Source organism: Plectropomus leopardus, chromosome 13, assembly GCF_008729295.1.
Source record: "Plectropomus leopardus isolate mb chromosome 13, YSFRI_Pleo_2.0, whole genome shotgun sequence".
NCBI classification, from domain to species: domain Eukaryota; kingdom Metazoa; phylum Chordata; class Actinopteri; order Perciformes; family Serranidae; genus Plectropomus; species Plectropomus leopardus.
In genome coordinates this window covers 24,076,090-24,097,793 of record NC_056475.1, presented here as the reverse complement: position 1 = coordinate 24,097,793, position 21,704 = coordinate 24,076,090, and the positions used below count along the sequence as shown (strand labels likewise).

The window sequence follows — 21,704 nt, the reverse complement described above, 5'->3', positions numbered from 1 at the left end:
TGAAGTTAAGATTTCTAACGATTTTACAAACGGGGACCTAAATATTTCAACAAAATACTGCAACTCCAGTGTGCTAAAACTGGATATGATTGACAAACCCATGATTAAAGAATTAAAAAAAATTCAGTGGCATTATTAAGAATGACAAATTATTCAGTAAGTGGACAGAAACATAAACTGATTTGCTGGACTGTTTATGAAAATTAAGCCACTTGTGGGAAACATCCAACTACATGATCACTCTTCTAAATATAGCACATCCATAAAGAGATTTTGCTGTGAAAACCAGAGGGGGACAAGGTGTGCTATTCAGAAAAAAAAAACAGTTCTCTTTGGTGGTCAGGTGGTCACAATATCTCTCAAAGCGCTAGAGGGAGTCTGCATCCTCATCTGCCTTTGTGGTGCGTTTAGGTACCGTGGAAATGCGTTGGAAATAAAAGAGAAGTAAATGCCACAAGTTTGCAATATGGACTAGATGTAGTGACGGAAAAACAAATAATGATTGATCATTTTTATTGTATGGTTGAAAAGGTACTTGATATTAAGCCAATAGCTTCCTACAGTTGTAGGTCTGTTTGTTAAGCTTGTGTCAATAATTAGGAGCTTGATTGAATTTCCATTTACTGTTTAAACTTCAATTTTTGTCTCAATGGTCGTCATGCAGGACACCACTTTAGCATCCAGCACTCAAGTCAAGTGCACAGTACCTTATAAATTAGCCATGCATATATGTGAATACATACACATATACATGTATGTAAATAAGCCAAGAAGAAGCAATGCATGATGAGTACCATTTCTGCTAAAATGATGGCCTCATTAATTATCTAAGCTCAGCATCAAATTCTTAAGAAATAGAAGGGCGGTGTATCCATTTAGGCATGATTTCCAATTTAACCCAAGAAAAAATATAAAAGTCAGGGAAAAGATGTACAAAGACAAAGGACTGATTTAGCAACAGTGGTGGAAATGATGCTACAACACAATCAAATACAAAAAATGAACACTAAAGGTTTTTACGAAAAGGCAACAAAAAAAGGGAGAAACAATTAAGTAAACAAATAAGGAGCACAAAACAGGAAAATAAGGGATATGAGTAAGGTCCTAGATATAAATGTATACAGTTACTTAGCTTTACTATCCAATTTTTCCATATTTTTGCGACATAAGATAGTCGGCAAAGACATAGGATATGAACACAGTGAACTATGCACCAGAAAACGGACCCTGTGTGTGGGCCCTGAAGGCATCATCACACTCTGACAGAGCGGCAGACTTGAGAGTTGCAACTAGTCTCTGCAGGATGGTGTGAACTTCACTGAAGACCTTGAACGAAACATTTATCTCACTCTGAAACTACAAACCTCTCTTATCTTGGTTGGTTGGAGTCTGGTGTGTGAACGCAACATTTTTTTAAAAAAAAAAACCTAACCTATAATTTTCTTTTCATTAATTATTCTTTTTATGTGAGAGTCTGAGTGACTGTCAGACATGGCTGAGGCACCGCCACCACAGCCACAACCGGTCGAAATTGACCCGGAATTTGAGCCTCTCTCCCGCCCGCGCTCCTGCACCTGGCCGCTGCAGCGACCGGAGCTCAACGACCCGTCCGGCTCCAACACCTCCTCCCCGGCCCCGTCTGTGCAGCAGGAGTCGGGAGGAAACACCGAGTTCATCAGCAACCTCGGCTTGTTGGAGGAGGACTACGAAGAGTATGCAGAGCAGAAACCGCCTGTGTCCTGCAATGACTTTCAGTGTCGGGAGGGAAACTGTGTGCAACCACATCACCACCACCACCACCACCATCACCATCCTCTCCAGCAGCAGCAGCAGCAGCAGCAGCAGGTCGCGGGTCCGCAGCTGCCGCCTCAGCAACAGGTGCCTGTTCCTGGTGTCGCTCCGCTTGGTAGCTCCGGACAGAGGAAGAGCAGCTCGTCCCGTCGTAACGCCTGGGGGAACATGTCGTACGCTGACCTGATTACTAAGGCGATAGACAGCTCACCAGAGAAGAGGCTGACACTGTCTCAGATTTATGACTGGATGGTCAAGAGTGTGCCTTACTTCAAGGATAAAGGGGACAGCAACAGCTCCGCGGGCTGGAAGGTGAGTGCATGCGTGCATGTATAAGCATCCAGTTGTTTAGGATGAACATGATATGTAACCTTTAACTCCTTTAACGTCAAAACTTAACTTTACACGACAACACAAAAGAAAGAAAAAGGTAATTAAATACAGTTATGCACATATGCACAATACTGTCTTAAGACACATCACTGAACCCTGATAATGTGCAAAACTCTGCAGGCAAACATACGTTACACTTTATATCTAATTGATAAGTTTATCCAAATTTTAGTTAGTATTTTCTTAATTTTGTGAAGTTGTTGTAATTGCCCTGTTCTTTTTAAGTGTTGGCAACTTCAGTAAAACAAGTTATTCTGACTTAACTTGATCATCACAAAGAGGATTTTGCCAGTGATGAAGTAAGGAGATCTGAGAGTTTTGTTTCCTCAACATGTTGAAGTACAACTATAATTGACCAGTTTGCAACCAGCAGAATACAGATGCACAGTGAAGTTGGTGTCCTGACGTTGATAAAATTTGTAAACATTGATTTAATTAAACTTGTCAAAATTAAGTAAATATAACTTAATCTTAACTAAACTTAACAGTTATATATTAAACATAAACATAAATTGGTTTCCTAGTTTTTTTCCCCAGTAAAATCAACTTGTCAGATTTTGCAGTGTAACTGCACTGATGCACATTGTGAATGTTTTACTATACTGAGCAGAAAGAGCGATGTGATATAATTGCTGGAGTTTTTTGCACCCTTTTCAGTTGTTTATACGTTACATTGGTGTAGATTTCAGGGAGGACACATGGGACCACCACCCGCCCCCACTCACTATTTAGAACATTACCAATTAATGTAATACTATGCTGTACCGATTGAGTTTCACATTCAGTGAGGATGATGGTCATTCAGCAGAAAGATTAATGACTATTATGATTACTATGATTATTAATGGGGAAACTATTTTCCCCCCATCCCTCTGAGAGAAAAACTGTTTTTCCTTGTCTGTAAAGGTTATAAAATGTTTACATATCCATGAAAATGCTTTCATAAATGCTCAATAGCTACCCTTGAATTTGGCTACTGAACTGTGGCATCTCAGTAACCTTTGAAGTTTGGGGGTGGTTTCCTCTGTCAGCAGTAGCACACGCCTCTCTGCTGTGTCAGTGAGGAAGCATACACCTCTGAAGCAGCAGCACAGGATGTGAATGTAAACATCCCATACACAAACCTGAGAATATTTTCTCTGTACAATCCTGAAGAAAAACACAACACAGCAAAAAAATTGGACACGTTTAGAATGGAGAACGGGCATCGGAAAATCTGCAGCAATCTTAAGCTTTATTATACAAATGTCAACAAGATTTTGAGGGCAAGGCTTGACTGAGTGGTGGTAGAAATCTGGGAGGACTGAAAAGAATAATGTGCAAGGACACTCAGATATACTTCTTCCTGTTCGTGAGCAAACCATTGTGGGAACAGTCTATTCAGTATTACCACCAAACATGTACTGACTCATGGTCTGTGCAGCATTTCCACAGTAATGGAAAACCCCGTTCAGTCCTGAAATTTTGCAAAGCGGTGCTTTCTGGCCTGGAAATGCATTGGAAATATTTAGCACCAGAGAAAAGCAGTAGCCTAATGCCTGTGCAAACATGCTAATCCAGGTCTTAATATTGTCTCGCCGGGTGAGGAAGTTACTCAGCCATGATGGATAGAAATTAACTGAGGACAAAAGCAGACAGAGAAACTAAAGTAGACGCTAATTAAAACCTGCACACTCCAATGTCCAAATTCATATTTCAGCTCCGCAGCCCTTCCTGTAACCCCTGCATTCCTGTGAGATGTAATTGTCAGGAAATGCCTTTGTGAACCTCAATCAAATATAGTTTCCATTGTTTAACCCCCCCAGTTGTGAAAAGCTTTATCACGGCTTCTATTATGACTTATGGTTCTGTTAAACCTCCCTTTCCTTCTTTTCTTAGCCTTTCTTAAACCACACTTTGTTACATACAGTAGGTGCACTGGCTGGTGGGAAGGTTTTTGGTGGGGAAGCAGCGTGGAGTAAACCGTTCAGAGCTTCCCTCCGACAATAACAGGAGGCGACGCAAACAGCTCAATCAGTGTTGGGGAGTGTGTCGGAGGGGAAGGGGTTTGGGAGAAGGGAATGCTGGGAACAACGTCAAACATCCTCCATTCCTGAGCTGTGTGCTCATATCTTTGTGTCCCTGTCTTCTAGAGTTTCCTCAGCGGATGCTGAAGCTTGGAGAAAGGGATTGCTGCTCTTTATCCTATCACTTCCTCCTCTGACCTCTCAGGGCTTCTGTTGAAGGTGTTTGTTCAGCTCAGGGAGTCAGACTTTTTATAAGAAGTAAGATTTGTAAATAATGGACAGCTTTTTGAATTTTAATACAAAAATACATGTTTAATACACTTCAATAAACTTACAAAGCAGCAATCAGTGATATCTATCAGGAAGTTCAACCAACCGATCAGAAAGAAAACAGGGTCTTTTACCTGTCATATTGTAATTCTCTGTCTAACCCTGCTGCCCCTAAAGTTGGGTTTCAGTTTTTGATGATGGCTGAACAGACTGTAACGTGACTTAAAAACCTTCCCCGACTTTCTCACTTGCTTAACAGTCCGTGGACTGACTTTTGTGTGAAGGGCTCAGGCCGAATTCTCTGGAAAAATCAAATGATGTGATGAACCTTAAGCAAAAAAATCCCTTTCTGGCAGAAAGCCCTTTGGGCAAAAACTTCTCCCAACTGTGTGCTGCATCTCTTTTCAGCTCTGCTAAAGCATTACAATGTGCAACAGTAACTGGCATTAGCTAAGAAATAGAGTCCCCTAACATTATCAAACAACCGGCCTGGTGCCCACCACAGTCCACATATGCTGTGTTTCTGTCATATAGCCTACATTTTGCAGCGGCAGGCTGTGGACAGACTTTCACTTATAACTGAGGTTTGGGCTTCCTGAATTTGGCAGGCCCCTAGGAAAGCCGCTCAGCCTTGCTTCCAATTTTCTTTATAGTGGCCCCTTGTGGTATTGCAGCGAAAAAAATCCCTTGCAGCAGAAAAACTCATCCTCCCCGTAGACCATGTCTGTAAAACAGCTGAACGGACACCTCGAACAGCAAACAAAGTCATTTATGACTCTTTCTATTATGAACTTTTTAGCCATGGTGGTCTCGAGCCGAGGAAAGTGATTTAAAAATCTGTGAAGACGTTACAATGTAAAGTCGATGAGCCGAGCTGGAAGTCATGGATGGGCCCAGTGGCCACATACGGCTGAAGTAAATACGAAAGCTAGAAACCTTTCATTCAATTGGAATAAATAGGCGCCACCTTGGCTTTGGTATCCATTACATCTATGTAATTGGAGCTGTTACAGCGCTGACTAAGGGTCCGTCTTTGGAGCTGCAGTCTGCGTTCCTCCTGGGAAGGTAATTTCTGAGCTTGGGATTGAAGTGGAAGGACAGTGGGATGCACCAGTTCATTTTTACACCGTTTACGGCTGATAAATAATACATTTATCAAATTCAGTGCCCTATATCGTAATTTCAGGGCTCTTATGGTTCTGAATAAAAATCACAGAGGAAACACTGGCATGTGAAATATAATGTGCTATTATGGTTTTAGCTGGCAGATGTTAGCTAACGTCGGTTTGCTGTCCAACACAGACAAATTGCTAACTAGCAAATGTAGCAAAATATTGTATTGAGTGGATAACATCATCTAAGCTATCCAAACCCCCGAGACTGGTTTGCAAATTACTTAAACTATGAAGCAACCAACACTAATTCCATGTAATGAAGCTAAGTAAAAGCTATCTGGGCAGCCAACGAGTCAACCATAACCTAAGCTAAGGTTAGCCAGCTAGCTATAAAGCTATGCTGTACGCTTTATGCTGTCTGCCGTTGTTTGCGTTGTTAAGTTGGCTGATGACACAGGCTAATTTGCAAAGAGCAAGCTTGTCATGGAGCCAATGATCCCATTGAAATGAAGGAATATAGGCCTGTAGATCAACAGGATGCCGGTCAGTTCTGGTCAGTTTCTTGTTACTCACTGATATGACTGATGCAGGTGCTTGCTTGCGACTAGGAGGATGTTCACTGCAGTTTACTTAACACTCTCAGAGGTGTCAGTAAACCCAAGGATTTTCTAAAAGTGACATACCATACCTTTAAAGAAAGCATTTTACTCTCAGTCCTAACTCAGTGTCAGATGTAAAGGTTTTGCCGTAGCCACTCTTCATTGTGCGCCACTCAGTGAAGCCGCAAATGCCTCAACAACAATAGCACCAGCCTGTTTATCTTTAATATTAAATCAACACATCTCCACTTCAACCTCTGCATTCCTAAATGTTGGCATGCTTCACTGGGCCTTGGAACCACCGGCTAACAGTTATTTTTACACTTTCCTGTTAAAAAAACACGACTGTCCCCCCACAATGAACTATGATGCATTTCCTGCAGAGTGGATGGAAAACAGTGCCATGTGTTAACATCCCCGCCCTGCAAAACACGAGGGTCAGGGCTGGAAAAAGAGGAGGGTCCAATAGGAGAGACCATACATGGATCATGTTTGTGCGTCTAATTCTATGTGAAGTCATTTTATTCCACCTCAGCGTCCCCACGTCACACGCTCAAAGAGATCATCAGCCTGCTTGTCATTCTGTTTTGTGTCATACCCTGGCCTGTGTATTGACTCTAAAATCTGAATGCATGAGCGTCCCTGATTATTATGACAGATACAGATAAGCCAGAGACCTCATGGTGAGAGGAGGGCGTTGAGTTTGAAACTCAGTGATTATACAACTCCACCCAAAAAAACTGAAGGTGGGTGGAGGGCAGGACGAGGGCAACGCTGCTGCAGCTAGAGCTTCCTGTCTCCAGCATGTCATGGAGATTTTTTTTTTGTTTTGTTTTCCCTCTAAAAATTTGTGGTGGCCATGGTGCCTTACTGCAAGAGAGGGCCTCTGCCAACTGGGAGGACTGGTTCCCCTGGGATATTGGTGGGTCTATGAGTGGCAGTGTGCAGCATGCAAGGTACTTTACAAACTTACTGGTACTGCCACTGTTTTTCTCAGTGAGCTGTGACGTTAAATAATCGAACAGGAAGTAACACCTCAGAGTTTAACCGTCAGAGAGGATCAAAACATGAAAGAAAGTATTTTACCAACCGTTTCTTCAACCTTTTAAAGGTTATGAAGTGCCAAAAGACTATTTATTTGTAGTGCCACATGCAGTTTTGGTTTTTATACACAATTGTTTTATGGATAAATACACCATTTTGGTGTCAGCCTGCATTAATGTGTGTAATCGCCGCCTGCTGTAAGGTGGTTTATCTTACTACTTCTGTAACACAGGTGTCAAAAGAGCCCCTGTTGATTCTTCTGTCTGGTGTCTGATGTTGTGTGGAAAGTAGTGACAGACAACACTGACAGTATTTATTCAGGATAAGCAGAGTTGCTGGATGGAAAAGTTTACCCTACCTCCATTTGAACAATCACCAGATCAGGTGACAGCTGGTGAAAGGGTGTGCTAGTGGAAGTGCAGGTTGAGTGCAATAGCAGCTGTAGAGATGTCTGCCTTCTAACAAATATAATAATAGAACTACATGGCATTAGTTTGTGGTGCTTAGAGGCATTACCAATGAGTTAATGGGAAAATCAAAATCAAAATATTTCTCCTCTTACAGAAGTGCTTTTTGTCGATCTTGTTTTGATGTAAATTGCGAAGTGTTGAAGATATTGGCCATAGAGATGTCTGCTCTCTGTATAATATATAAATTCTATATAATGGAACTAGGTGGCGTTAAAAAGAAAAATTGAGAAACTCGAGAGCTATGTCAGTAGACTTGTTGTAAGAGCTGTTTTCTTTTTATCACTGTGCAGAAGGAAGTGTACATCTACTCATGGACGAGAGGCTTGTGCAGTAGGCCTAGATGCACACTTCCTTTTGCATGGTGATTCGGTTGGTGAATGCAGTTCGGTAGAAAGAAAATAGTTCCAGAATGAAAATGCTCTCAACAATTATCATTAAGTAATTGGGTCTTTATTTCTGGCAAGAGGCATTGCTGTTGAGTTTTGTAATTTTTTTGGTTTTTACACTTTGAGCACTACTAGCTGAGTGCCATTTAGTTCCATTACATTGGAGAGAAGGCAGACTTCTGTACGGTTGATATCTACAACACTCTGCAACTCACACCAGAACAATCTATACTGATAAATAGCACTACAGGAAAAAAAAAGGAAATATATGTATTCTTGATTATGGAGTGAACTGTCCCTTTAACTTCTTTTGTAGCACTGTCATCAGATCAAAATTTCAGTTTGACCAGCACTTGAATTTATCACCACATATTTGATGTTATGCTAACATGCTAAACTAAGATGTTGAACAATGTTAACTATTATATTTGCTAAACATCAACAACATAGCATTGTTTTTGCAACTTTTAGCATGCTGATATTAGCATTTAGCTCAAACCACCACTGTGCGTATAAGTAAGGCCTCACAGAGGAGCTTGCAGCACTGTGGAAAATTCAACGTTGTCTGTAAAAGCAGAGTACAGAGAAAATTCTCAAGTTTTAGTATTTTGTTCAGTGAAAAGTAGGCTACATTTAAAAATAACTCACCACATTGTTGGTTTATAAACTCAGTGTGGTGATACAGGCCTGAAAAGAGCGAGCTACTACAGGCAAAAAAAAACAAAACTGAATAACTGCCAGCTATTTGTCTTGGGATCACAAGGTTAAAAAGGGAGGCCTGCCCTTAACTTAAGAGGCCCACTGAAAGCTTCAAGTAACCCCATGAAGAAAGGGATGCTTGGGGCAGGGGCTTTCAAAGAGGAGTGACCGTGGCTTGAGGGAAGGAGGGGAGCAGTCAGCTGACTGGCTCGCTGTGGGCTGAGGCCTGTGTACAGTCTGCTGTCTACACATGTGTGAGTCTGTGGAATCTGTGGCATGTGGGTTTCTGCATTGTCCTCCAGTCCCAGGCAGGATAATAATCCCCCCTCTATATTATGTTCACAAAAAGAACCTGGCCTCTAAGCCATTATGCAAAATATAAAGGACATGGGTGCTGAGGGAGGCAAAGAAATGTGGTGTGAAGGAAGAGAAACAGGATCAGACGTAATTGAGATTAGTGTCCAGTCTTCTAAAAAAAAACAGTTGGCCTTTTCACTCCGTAAAGTGTCTCAAGAATGTGTGTCACTCTCAAGATTAGGCTGAGAAAGATTAGAGATCACGTTTGTAATGAGCTTAGTATTTCTGAATATTTGGTATGATTTAAGTATGATTAGCGTTGTTTTTTTTAATCAATAACACACTACATTAGGATGTTTTAATGTGTCTATCATTCTCATTTGCTCCCTGCTTGTTTATATAAAGCCGAACTCCCAACACAAAGCTCCCCATTCCTTTTCATCGTCCCACTTTGAAGCCATTGCAGAAGTAGGTCACTCAGTTTGATGCTCACTGTTAATGAAGTAGCCTGCATTGTGCCTGGAGCCATGAAGAGGCGACACTGTGTCCACACTCTCAGGGCTCTTCTTCTTCTGCAGCCGTGCTCGCCTTTTTTACTGCCATGTAACAGAAAACTCAGGTCCTACGCTCCTTTTCAACTTCCTGGGTCAGAGGAGAAAGGGGGGAGGGGTGCACAGGAAGACACTGTCAGGAAGTGGCTTGTCTTTTTACTGTAATCTCTGCAAGTGTTGCACGCTACTATTCTCTTATTTACACCACATATCTGATGGCTTTGTGGTGATAGTACTGCAACAGCAGTAGATAACCATGTTCAAGTTTATTTTTTGCACTTTTTGCATTTTTTGCTAAAGCCGTCATACAGAATAAGATAAAGTAGTGTGTTATTTGATTTCCACTCTTATTCAGCAGTTGCTAAATAACATACCTCCTGTGCCTGTCTTGCATTTTAATTTGAGAGAATAAGAAATATAGCGACAATTTATCATTTTCAAATTGTAATGACTCTGACCAATATTGCATTTTCAGATATTTAACCCTTTGAACCTGAGCAAGAAATGGTCCAAAAATTTGCAAGAAATTAGTAAAAAGTTACAAGAAAATTACCTGAAAACAGGAGAAAAGGAAGAAAAAAAAGGAAAAACTAACAAACAAGAAAATGACTGTAAGAGAGTGCTAAAATTACAATATGAATATATGTTTTCTATTTGTATTTTTGTCTGTAACATAATTCTAAATATACAATTATGGTTTAACGTGACTGAAGTTTCACATAATGATGTAACCGTGTGTAAAAGTAATCCCTGTGAGCAAAAACTTCAGACTTCAGACCTGCCTGAAAACTGTGTTCCCAATATTTTTTCAACTTTAGAGACAAGCTGACGTCAGATCGTGATGTACTTCTTTATATGGTCATCTTCTCCTGGCACACTATTGCAAGTGTTTAACATAACATAACATAGATTGCTGTATGTAGCTACATGCTAACATTAGGGAAACGTAATCTTGGTTTCTTATGTTTTTCATTTCTTCCTGATTTGGAATCATATTCATGTTGGGTTGTGACGGTTAAGGTTAAGAATCTTGAAAGTTTTTAACGGTAGTAAATGCCATTAAACTCTGTTACTGTATTAAATCCTGGCTGCAGTTACAGTGCAGAGTGCTGCAACTCAGCCTTGCAGCAATTTTTTCCCAGTGGACACTTGCGGTATTGCAGCAAGAAGCATTTTCCCCATTTTGATCCAGGGAGCTTTTATACTTGTAAAACTTTTTTTGAGTTAGGAAACACAATTGAAAATCTGTGACATCATCACAATGTTAAGTCTATGAGTTGAGCTTGAATTTGCAGGTGGAGCCAGCAGGAGAAACAACACAGCACATATTCAGTGGGCCATATAGCTATGAAACTTTTTTCAGTGTATGTGCAAGGCGAGCAATTCTTAGTGGACTGAATAGGCAACATCTTCTGTTCAGATCTAACATTCATGGCAGAGGAACCAAGGGTGCAGATTTGGAAGACATAGTGGGGCTTAAAGAGACTAAAACAGAGAGTTTCAGACAGAAAGTGAATGCAGGTATATTCAGACAGACAGTATAAGAAAACCTAAATGTTTTATAAACATTAAGGCATGTAAACATTTTCTAGGAGAAACCTAGTATATAAGTGGAAAATGAGCATTGCTGTATATATAATGACATATGTAGGCTATCACATGTCACTAATATGAAGCCAAAACTTGACACTGTGACTTAAACAATCAACTTGTAAACAGATGTCTGTTGGACTTAGCCAACATGTGGACGGCCAACAAACTGGTCAAAAAGTGTACAAAACTGACATTTGAAGTAATTCTCTTTTTCCCTCAGTCTGTCATTACAGCTAAACATCAGGCCACATCATTGATATAAAACAGAGTTACTGATTTGAGTAGCAGCTGGTTTACAGCAGCCATCTCCTGGGGGATCCTCTGTCCTGTCTGTGGTTGTGTCTGGCAGTGTATGTAAAACGTTTAGACCAGTTGCAAGTGAGGCCACTTTCACTGTGGCTGCACCTGCCCCTACAACTTGGCCTTGTTTGTTTACTTATCCTGCAACCGTTACTGCAAGCCTCATGCTTCACTACACAAGAAACAGCAGCTGTGTCAATTCGATTGTTTTGAAGTCCAGTAGGAGGAGTCTCTTCATGCTGCAACAGTTTGTCCTGATGATAATGATCACATGATTGAGAGATCATTGGGTGCATTTGAAGAGTTTAGAGCTAGTGGATGATTCTGCACAGTCTTGTAACTTAGCAGTGTGTAGAGAGTTAACTGCTATCTATTGTGCTGCATTTACAGCATGCTGTTCAACATGTTGCATTTCTAAGGGGGAGACTGAAAATAGATTTTGTCAGACGCAAAAAGATCTTTCTCATGTCAGGCATCCCTGCACCGGCTGACCAAGGACCAGTGTGACTTTGAAACTCACATATTCTTCAGTGTAGTTTTGAGATTTTTTTGTTTGTATTACAATATTTTGCCATGAGATATACTGTGTTATTTATGTGTTATGGCTCAGCAGTTTATCATTATTATATTTTTATTGTAATATGAGACTAGATAATATTTTGGATAGCATAAAATCATAAATATTGACTTTTTGGGGTTTAAAGGCTGCATTACAATAAACTGGTGTATTTTTTTAGACTTAGCAGACTGTTCTAGCTGTTCTATTTGTTGCTTTTACCCAGTTTGCCTGTATTCACATTACTGATGATATGTATCAAAAATCACAGATACTTTTTGAAAGCACCAATAGTCAACTGTACAATATAGTTGCAACACTGATATCAACCATGGTATTTTGACAAAAATATTGTTAGATTTGATTTCTGATTCCATATGATTTGATTATCGCCCGGTGATTTACTCTTTTACACGCTTGTGTTGGATCACTGCTCAGTTTACTCAACACATTTCTCTTAGACATTTACGTCACTTACAGGCCTCCATAATCTGTGCCTGGGAATTTCCCTGGTCGCCAAGACAGGTCAATGAAGAGCATATAGACTTCTTAATGCTCCACATTCAAATGAGCTGCCATGCAGCTACAGGTGCACGTATTTTAATACGTCTATAAAGTCAGTTAAAAAAGCAGGCGATAACAATGTGTATTATAAAGAAGTTTAGCAACAATGAAACATAAAGGCCACCTTGGGTTGGTCTTTCAGAGACATAATGTGTGAATGGGGCACCTCCTGAGTTAGTGAGGCAGGGGAGGTCTTTTGTTCTCTTTGGGTTGAGGTGAGGTCTGTCTCAGACTAGGATTATCCCTGGCGGAGGAGAGAATTCTTCTTCCCAGGACCCAGTCATGCAGTCCATGATCTATTGTGGGCACTGATCGGAGGCTGCAGACATTTGCATATCACTAGTGATCTCAGCCATGTGCAAGCACGGCATGTCATCTGGTTGGTGGAATAAAAGTTGGTTCACAGGCTGAGTCTGTGCAGCGCACTGCTCAGATCTCAGACCTCAGGTCCTCTGCTAATGACTCATTTCCTGTCTTTGGTTACAGATAGATATCAAGTAAAGAGAGAAGAAAAGGTCATGAATCAAATGAAGACGAGTAAGATTGAGCGTTGCATTTTGAGGCCATTCAATGAGTGTTAAGTCCAAGTATCTCCAGTTTGTATGTGCAGGATGACCTTCGACACAGGAAGCCTCATTTAAAACTCAGTGGAAGAGAAGGGAGGAGTCCAGTTCTAGGATTGGGGGGTTCTGTTGTTGTGAGTCAGTAAGCAGACAGTCTGACCCAGCAGCATGTAACATTTGATGCTTCTCCTCCTGCCTGTGCTTCTGCTCCATCCAACCTGTTTGCATGTGTCTGTCAGCGCCGGCTGAGGAGCTCGTGTTCAGTGAACTCATTGACCTCATCTCTGCCGGCAAAAACATCTCACTCTGTCGCCCTCCCCATCCTCACTTCGAACTCTGTAACCTCCCCCAGCTTTCTTTTTCAGTAAAAATTTTCTCATTCATGCACAGCCCGCTGCCTCTACTTTAGGATCAGGCTTCACAAGGCCACTGTTGATGTATATGGCTTGAGGTTGAACTTTCTGTGGTTCAGCACCTTCGTACGGGGATAGTTGTATATATTAACTATGAGCTTGCTCTAGTTCTACAGTTACTTGAAGTGTCATTGTGGTCTAACACTACACTGCACAGCTACACAAAATGATTGTAAATACATTTATTTGATCACTTTATAGAGCCATCCTCAATGTGAAATGAAGAATATTAAATATGGGAATATGAGTCGCATTCTGAGAATTAAGATGCACTTAATGCACCCAACCCAAGAACAACATTTTATGTCCAAAGAGACCAGGCTATACAGTACATCTGTGTCCTGTGTGACCGCCTTTCTGTTCTCAAACCATTACTGTTTTTCTTCCTGTGAGAATTACCGCAGGAGGCGCCTCTGCGTCCTTTTTAAAGCTCACAACATAGCATTAGAGAAAGTTGACTGAATGAGGCTTTAGGTGTATACATGTTAGCACAAGGACAAATGTGACCACATACAAAAAAAGTGCGCAAGTTGGTTTAAACCCAAAGTAATACAGCCGGTTTTTAGTTCAAGAAAAAAATGCTGCTGGTGGAAGGGAGGTATTCGACTATACACATCAAATATGTTGTAAATAACACATATGATTACTGCCTAGAGTGAGGAGGGATCAGGATGACCACCCTAATAAACTCATATATAAGACTTCTAAAAACAAGCGTTTAAAACAACATAAACTTCAAAGTAGAAAATACTTTAATTTGCTAAAAATCCATTTTACTGAATAAGGCTGACACATGTCATGAAAATAGATTCAACAATATAATTTAATGTCCTCAACCTCATACATGACGCGTTTTCCTCACCATGCAAGTTTGATGTTCCCTTCCAGTGGCTTCAACTGGCAGAGTTTCCACCTTGAAGGGTGTAGGTGTAAAAAAAAATTTAAAAAAAAAAGGTATATATAAGCAGAAATGGAATACAATACAGCACATACAGCGCCTCTTTTAGTGTGAAACCACTTGAAAATAAGATTTTTTAATTTTATTTTATTTTTTATCCTTAGAATGAGCTGTTAATATCTACATGGGGAGTGGGTCCTCCTCCATGTTGCACCACCATCTTTCTACAGTATCCTAGAATGGACAAACCAAACACTGGCTCTATACTGTGCCATTTGTGTTTTTGATTTGGCTGCCAAAGTTGACAGCCCCTCCACAATGAGCTGAATGTTAAAAAGTAAAAACTGTTTTTCATGTGAAACTGCTTTATTCAGTGTTTTTACTGACTTTACTTTAAATCACTGGGTTTGTTTGTTTTGGAGCCAAACAGCATTGTAAAAATAAAGATTTTAAGGTGAAATTGCTTTATTATTTAGTGTTTCGTCTGTTTAAGTCACAGGGTCTGTTTGTTTTGGAGAGGAAGGGGCCTCTGTGGATAATTAACTTCAATTTACTGTACTATAAAACTACAACTTACTCTCTATATCACTGTCTGTATATATATATATATATATATATAACTCTGTACATATAGCTTCTGTACTGTTCTGCACTTGTTTATTTGCACTCTGGTTAGATGCCAACTTCCTTTTGTTGTACTATACTTGTATTGTGCAATGACAATAAATATTAATCTAATCTAATCTAATCTAATTTGGCACCCATTAAAAACCTCCTTAACAATGAACACTGAAGGAATTCTACAATTCTTGGTACATGGAGGAAGTTTCAGCTGGTTGCAATTTGCAGTCCCTAAAGCTAGGTGCCACTAAATCCTACACACTACGCTTTTAATTAGGCTACGTAGTCTAAATGCACTAAAATGCTAACTTTATGTATACTTTTCTTAGCGGATGGTGTCACTTGTATAAACTGTTTGTATTGTCTGATGCCATCTTTTATTTGTCCATCGTCACATTCAGTAACAGATACTGAACTCTGTCTCTGGCTGTAACGACATCTGTCTTGCAAGGGTACCAAATATTTATTTAGTGTTGAATAAATGACACCACATATCCCAAGTATCCCTCGCTCTTCCATGCCAAAGTAACTAATGACTTTAGCTGGAGAGCGTGAGGAGGGAGTGGAAAAGGCTCAGCAGACATAATATTGTTGAAGGAGGATATGGACGTATGCATACTTCCTGTTCATTTGCTGGCTTTGACGTCACACATCACCCAACTACCAGCTTGTTCTCTATTCAGTATGAAAAATGACAAACGTTTCCTCTGCAGCAATAATGATTCTCATTTAATTCCCATTGAGATTCAACCAAGAATCATTCTCAGGTAATTCTTTTTGAATCAGAGAATCAGTATTTTGATGCACTAGCATATTTCATAAGGAAAATAATACCAACCTTTGTCCAAAATCATAAAAGTCTCATTCAAAAATCATTTCGATGCCTCTTGGAGCCTCCACATAACAGTGAGTCCATGGATAACCTACAAATTATTCATTTTTTTCCTCACCCAGAACTCCATCAGACATAACCTGTCCCTGCACAGCCGCTTTGTGCGCATACAAAATGAGGGAACGGGAAAAAGCTCCTGGTGGATGCTGAACCCAGAGGGTGGAAAGAACGGAAAGTCACCCCGACGCAGAGCTGCATCCATGGACAACAACAGTAAGTTTGCCAAGAGCAGAGGAAGAGCCACAAAGAAAAAGGTACGACCCCCCTTTTATTAAACTCATATGGAATAGTTTGACATTTGAGAAAAAGCGAAGATCTATATCACTCTCTACGGACTGGTATCAATCTTCTCATCTTACTCTCAGCAACAAGTGAAACAAGCATGTTCCCCAAAATGTCAAACTATTCCTATAGTTTTACTCTTAATAAATTATAAACTGGCCATTTTATGGCAGCCTGTTTGAATTTTTGATGTTTCTCTGTCCTTAGATGGCTCTACAGGAAGGGGTTGAGGGAGGAGCTGGCAGTCCTGGTTCCCAGTACTCTAACTGGCTGGGAAGCCCAAACTCCCACAGTAATGAGGACTTTGAATCCTGGAGCTCATTTAGGACACGCACCAGCTCTGACGCCAGCACCCTGAGTGGCTGCCATTCACCTTTCCCTCCTGAGCAGGATGACCTGGGGGAGTCTGATGGCCATATGATGTATTCTGGGGCGGCAGGGTCCAAGATAACCTCCACCCTGCCCAGCCTGTCCGAGGTTGCTGGACCCATTGGCCAACACGGCTCAGAGAACGTCATGGAGAGTCTGCTGGATAACCTGAACCTGCTGTCTCCTAAAACCGCCCAGCTGGGTTCTGACTCCTCACATTCATCAAATGCTGCAATTCTTCAGAGTATCCCCTACAGCTCTGCCGGCTTGACCCCGCACCCGCAGAAGGACTACCGTAAGTGCATGTACAGCCAGGTGAGGATGAACTCCCTGCCCCCTTCCCCCATGCAGACCCTCCCAGAGACCAAGCCTGGCTTTGGGGCTTATGAGAACCAGTATATCTGCCCTGCTGGCCTCCTCAAAGAGCTGCTGACCTCAGATGCAGAGGCCAGTAGGGACACACAGGTGTCTCAGATAGGCAGAGGAGGTTGTCTAATGCCCACTTACAGCCGTCAGAGCCACATGGTGGGTCATAATGGAGTTAAAATGATGAATCCTCCTCAAAGTCACACAGTTCCACATGGAAATCCACAAGCTATACATAGCCAGGGTCCTTCAACCTCACAAGACTTGAATAGCTGTAACATGATCCCCCTGACTAGTCTGACTAGTCTTTCAGGGGCCCCTCCTCGAATGACCAGCCTGAGGACATGCATGCCACCGCCCCGTGGACACCCAGCACACACTATCACTGTTTCAGCAAACTACGGCAGCAATAATGGGTACAGGGAACTGAACTCGGTTCACCCAAACAGTCATCACCAAGAGCGGCTGCCCAGTGATCTGGACAACATGTCCATTGAGAGGTTTGAATGTGACATGGAGACTGTCCTCCATGACACCCTTATGGATGGCGGGGCGCTGGACTTTAACTTTGACCCCGCAGCTGGGCCTCATGGGTTTCCCCAGAGGGTAAAGACCACCACACATAACTGGGTGTCAGGCTAGGACGCATGGGGGATCACACAGAGGTGAGGCCAACAGGTAGTCTGGCAGTAAGTACATGTGTACAAACTATAACAAATCAAATGTCCTGTTTTCCATGTCCATGTTCCTCATACCTGAACATTTTTTCATTCTCTCTCACAGGTTTTATCAGCATCACGCCACTGCTCACTGTCATTTACAGGCTGGAAAATATAAATAAATATAAATTCCCAGAAGCCACCAAGATCACACCAAGATCATGTCCTGAGTGTCATCTCTGTGTATAATCATGCATGTCATTACTTTAAATTCAATTAAGTAAACAAAATAAGTTTGTCATTTAGATCCAGATAATGAATACAACCTGAATTTCATTTATAACGGCATTGAACATGCTTAAAAAGACAGTTCTGCAACGAGAGAAAATTATTGAGACAAGCCCATAGCCTGTAGAGTTCAGGGAGGACCCCCCCCCCCCCCCCCCCCCCACACCCCCGGTAATTACATTATGTGCATTACATTTATGCAGAAAGAGACACAAATTGATGCATTGAAATTCACCAGAATGCAAGAAATTAAAAAGTGTTATGCTCAAAATATCCTGAGGGAGAACCCCAGAGCCCCAGTTCCATATGTGCCCCCAAATGTTGACATGAAACCTGCACCCTTGGACAAGCTAGCAGTAACAGTTGCCTTGTTTTCAGCTGCCTTTCAAAAACTGGAAATGCATGTGCACTTGTCTATTTTTGTCAATTCATGTTAATATAAAGATATACAGTATATTACAGACAACATAAAAAAAGGTTGAGCTTAAGTAATTTCTCAAAGATTTCTCAAAAATTTCTCTATCGTTTGTGGCCAGTCAACACTGCAGGATCACATTTTGTTTGAAAACTAAACTTTGCAGCAGTTATTCAGCCAAGCTGAACATACTTGCGGGACTTCAAAAACAGGTCTTCACTTGTAACAATCCAGTGAAAAGAGCCAGTTTGGGGGCCAACTCAGCAAGCTATTCAGTGAGATACAAGTATGGATGAATATTTCCACAGTGTGATTCGACACATTAGTGGTATTTGGCCTTGTGCGTAAATGGTCAAGTATAATTTGAAAATGGCACCCAAATTTTTAAAGGAGGATTTGATATTACATTCCAGTGGACCAAAAACCTGCTAAATTTGATGTTCTCCATCATCTGATCAGTGACAAGAAAATCAATATATAAAGTTTAAATTTAAGATCTTTAAGCATAGGGCCCTGAATGGCGAAGGATTCAAGTGTTGATCTAGTGAGATCTTTCTTCTTAAATGCTAGATAAATCAGTGTATCATCTGCATAGTGATACACACTAACTTCATTAAAATAGTAAATTAAAATTAACTAGAGGTGAGAACAGAGTAAGTCCTAAAACAGACATCTGAACACCACAAAGCAGATGATGAAACAAACACCAAAAATATTCTGATTGGTGAACACACAGATTCAATGTATATAGACAGATGTTGTGGTACAGTGTTGTCAGATTCATCACTCAAACATAAGCCATATTTTCTCACCAATAGATGTCTATAGAGACCGTGAGACAAGCTGTATCTTTGTCTGAAATGAATTTATCATTCATATGATGATATTTATTTGGGTTTTTTTGGTAACTATTGGATTCTTGCTTCGTATTTTTTATTCTTGTAAAAAAAAACATGAGTGCCTATGCTGTGTACAGTGTATACTGTTTTTTAGTTACATGGTATTGCTATGCTGTTTTTGTCTTGTTACATCAAACTAATACTGAATAAAATTAAAGATATTTTAGAGAAGTTTCCATCTAAAACAACTCACTAAAAGTCCATATCAATCACAATTCATGTGGAGAAGTGAACTTAGTAAATGCTCCCTGTTGCGTTAATGGTTTTATCAATCAGTAATTAAGAGTTGCTTAAAAAGTGCAGGTGTTTTGGATAACCTTTGAAGAATAAGACTCCTCAACATCTTATTTTGCCTTTTTGGATTTAATCAGGGGAAACGTTCCAGCTCTAGTCTAGGACCACAATGACCTCTGTGACATTAGGAAATTTAACTAAGCTTGAAGTTAGGCAAAACATTTCATTTTGATGAACTAAGAAAAACAAAAAAAAAAAACCAAGCTCTGAAATTCTAAAACACATGGGACATTTTGGACAATTTTTCTGATTCTCGAAATAGAAACTATCCCTTTAAGAGTTGTGATACAGTGGGAGAAGCAGTAGTTGGAGAGACTGATGACGAAACCCCTGAACTGACTGGACCATGGCCTTCAAAGTTTAGTTGACACAGCAGAGGATTTATTTGCTCATTACCTCCTGCAGTTTTTATGCACCAAAGAGTTGTCTACTCTACCAAACACATTTAAGTGTGCCAGTTCACTGTGCCTCACAGACTTATAATGCTGTACATATTATTTTATTGTAGTAGATTTTTGTATATGAAGGGATTAAATGACTTATTAGGATTATACTGAAGTATTATACCATATGTATGATTGTTAGAAATGGTTGTTTACATATCTTAGTCCAAATCATATCAATAAATTTATGAACACTCATACCTCCAAATATTTTACCTCTGAAGTGTTGAAGGGATTTTCCTGCCATGTTCCTCACTGTGTAATGTATTGAATTTGTCTTCATCTTTGACATAGTTTTGTGAATATTTTTTTCATCGCATGTATTTGATTAATGCTGTTTGGACCTGTTCAGAGTGATGGACCATCTGTCTTTGTATGCATTTCCTATGTTTTCTTGTTCTTGAGGATTATAGCCATTAGTCTCAAGTAAATATTTTGTGACAGCACAGTGAATCATTTTAAATTAAACATGTATTTGTGTGAAATTAAACATTTTAAAAGATTTTTTAAAAAAGGATGTGAATTCATCTATTCAGACCAAACTGAAGGACAGCAATTGAGAATTTAATTATACTTTGGAATAAAGCTACTTCTGTAATTATGAAAGCATAAATAAATGGAAACATTTTAATAATAGGTCAAAAAAGAGAATATAATGCATTTTTATATGTAATCTTTGACATTAAACAAATGATGAAATCCACTGATGTGCTTTTTTTTTAGTTTTTTGAAAAAGGACATTTTTTTTTGTTTGGGAAAGAATGCAGTTATCTATGTCACCCATTCAGTGCTTTAGTCAATAAGTGCACTTGCAATTAAAGAAATAAAAGCTAAAATTGATTTGTATGTTCATATCCCAGTAGCATTTTAAGGTAATGTAAGGATACTAATGTGTCAAGCAATCAATTTATTTTTCATATGAAACCATACATGGCACGACTCCTGTGAAATGCCTCGTCACCTCGTTCTTTCAACGAATGCATTTGAATTCAGTCCCTTCTTTGCCTCTTCTTGCCAGGGGTGTGTCTAGGCCAGTGAGGTTTAACTATTTGAAAAACAGAATTTTCGTTAATGGGTTTTAAACCTGAGAGGAAGTAATGCGCCAGAAAGGTAGGTACGGGTAGTGGAGACAAAAAATGGTAAATTAAACCTAAGCCGACACGTGTGCCCTGCAGCAGCGCTCATACTTTATGCCACCCCTGCACGAGAGTGCCCCGCTTCGGCCACCACAGTCAAAAAAAAACCTACTCTGGACACACCACTGTTTCTTACATTGTTGGCTGCTGCTTTACAGTTATGTTTCTATTGTTTTACAAATGGAATCCACCAGACTCAATTCATTGATGTCATTGGTGTAATTGATGGTGTTGTTGTGATGACTCTGCTTTGGTTCTGGTTTTGTTGTATGTTTTTTGTAAGTTCTCTCTCTGCCGCCCCTCCCCTTTCTGTTCTCTTTCTTCTGCAGGACATGTGTGTGGCAGGAGGTGCGGCTGGCTCCTTCAGCAGCAGAAGACGAGGCACACCTGTCTCCATTCAGCTCATCAACCTATATAAGCTTTGTCTTCACTCCACTACTCTGCCAGATAAATCTGTGTAGTGCGGTAGTGCTCGCTGTTGTTTCATGTGTTCTGTCATTGTGGTTTCTTTTTTTCTTGTGATGCTTGTTTT

At 40.3% G+C, this 21,704-nt stretch overlaps 1 protein-coding gene across 3 annotated transcripts; it reads left to right on the top strand.

Moving 5' to 3' along the window:
• The first annotated feature begins 1,282 nt into the window (after nt 1-1,282).
• LOC121952132 (forkhead box protein O1-A-like) lies at nt 1,283-20,737 on the top strand. Of its 3 annotated transcripts, none has more exons than XM_042498639.1 (4): nt 1,283-2,103; nt 16,084-16,275; nt 16,511-17,703; nt 17,822-20,737. In XM_042498639.1, exons 1-3 carry the CDS (start codon nt 1,492-1,494, stop codon nt 17,678-17,680), a joined length of 1,974 nt encoding a protein of 657 aa, XP_042354573.1. In that variant the 5' UTR covers nt 1,283-1,491; the 3' UTR covers nt 17,681-17,703; nt 17,822-20,737. The 3 variants fall into 3 exon arrangements, with proteins under 3 accessions (XP_042354573.1, XP_042354574.1, XP_042354575.1); XM_042498640.1 differs by having other exon boundaries at nt 16,511-17,716; XM_042498641.1 differs by having other exon boundaries at nt 16,511-17,727; nt 17,822-17,865.
• Nucleotides 20,738-21,704: the final 967 nt, after the last annotated feature.

What these genes read in the sequence shown, in the direction of transcription:
- LOC121952132 (XM_042498639.1), top strand. Translation starts at nt 1,492, where the DNA reads ATGGCTGAGGCACCGCCACCACAGCCACAACCGGTCGAAATTGACCCG. An exon ending in ACAGCTCCGCGGGCTGGAAG is followed by an intron (nt 2,104 to 16,083) that starts GTGAGTGCATGC and finishes TTCCTCACCCAG; the next exon opens with AACTCCATCAGACATAACCT. An exon ending in GAAGAGCCACAAAGAAAAAG is followed by an intron (nt 16,276 to 16,510) that starts GTACGACCCCCC and finishes CTCTGTCCTTAG; the next exon opens with ATGGCTCTACAGGAAGGGGT.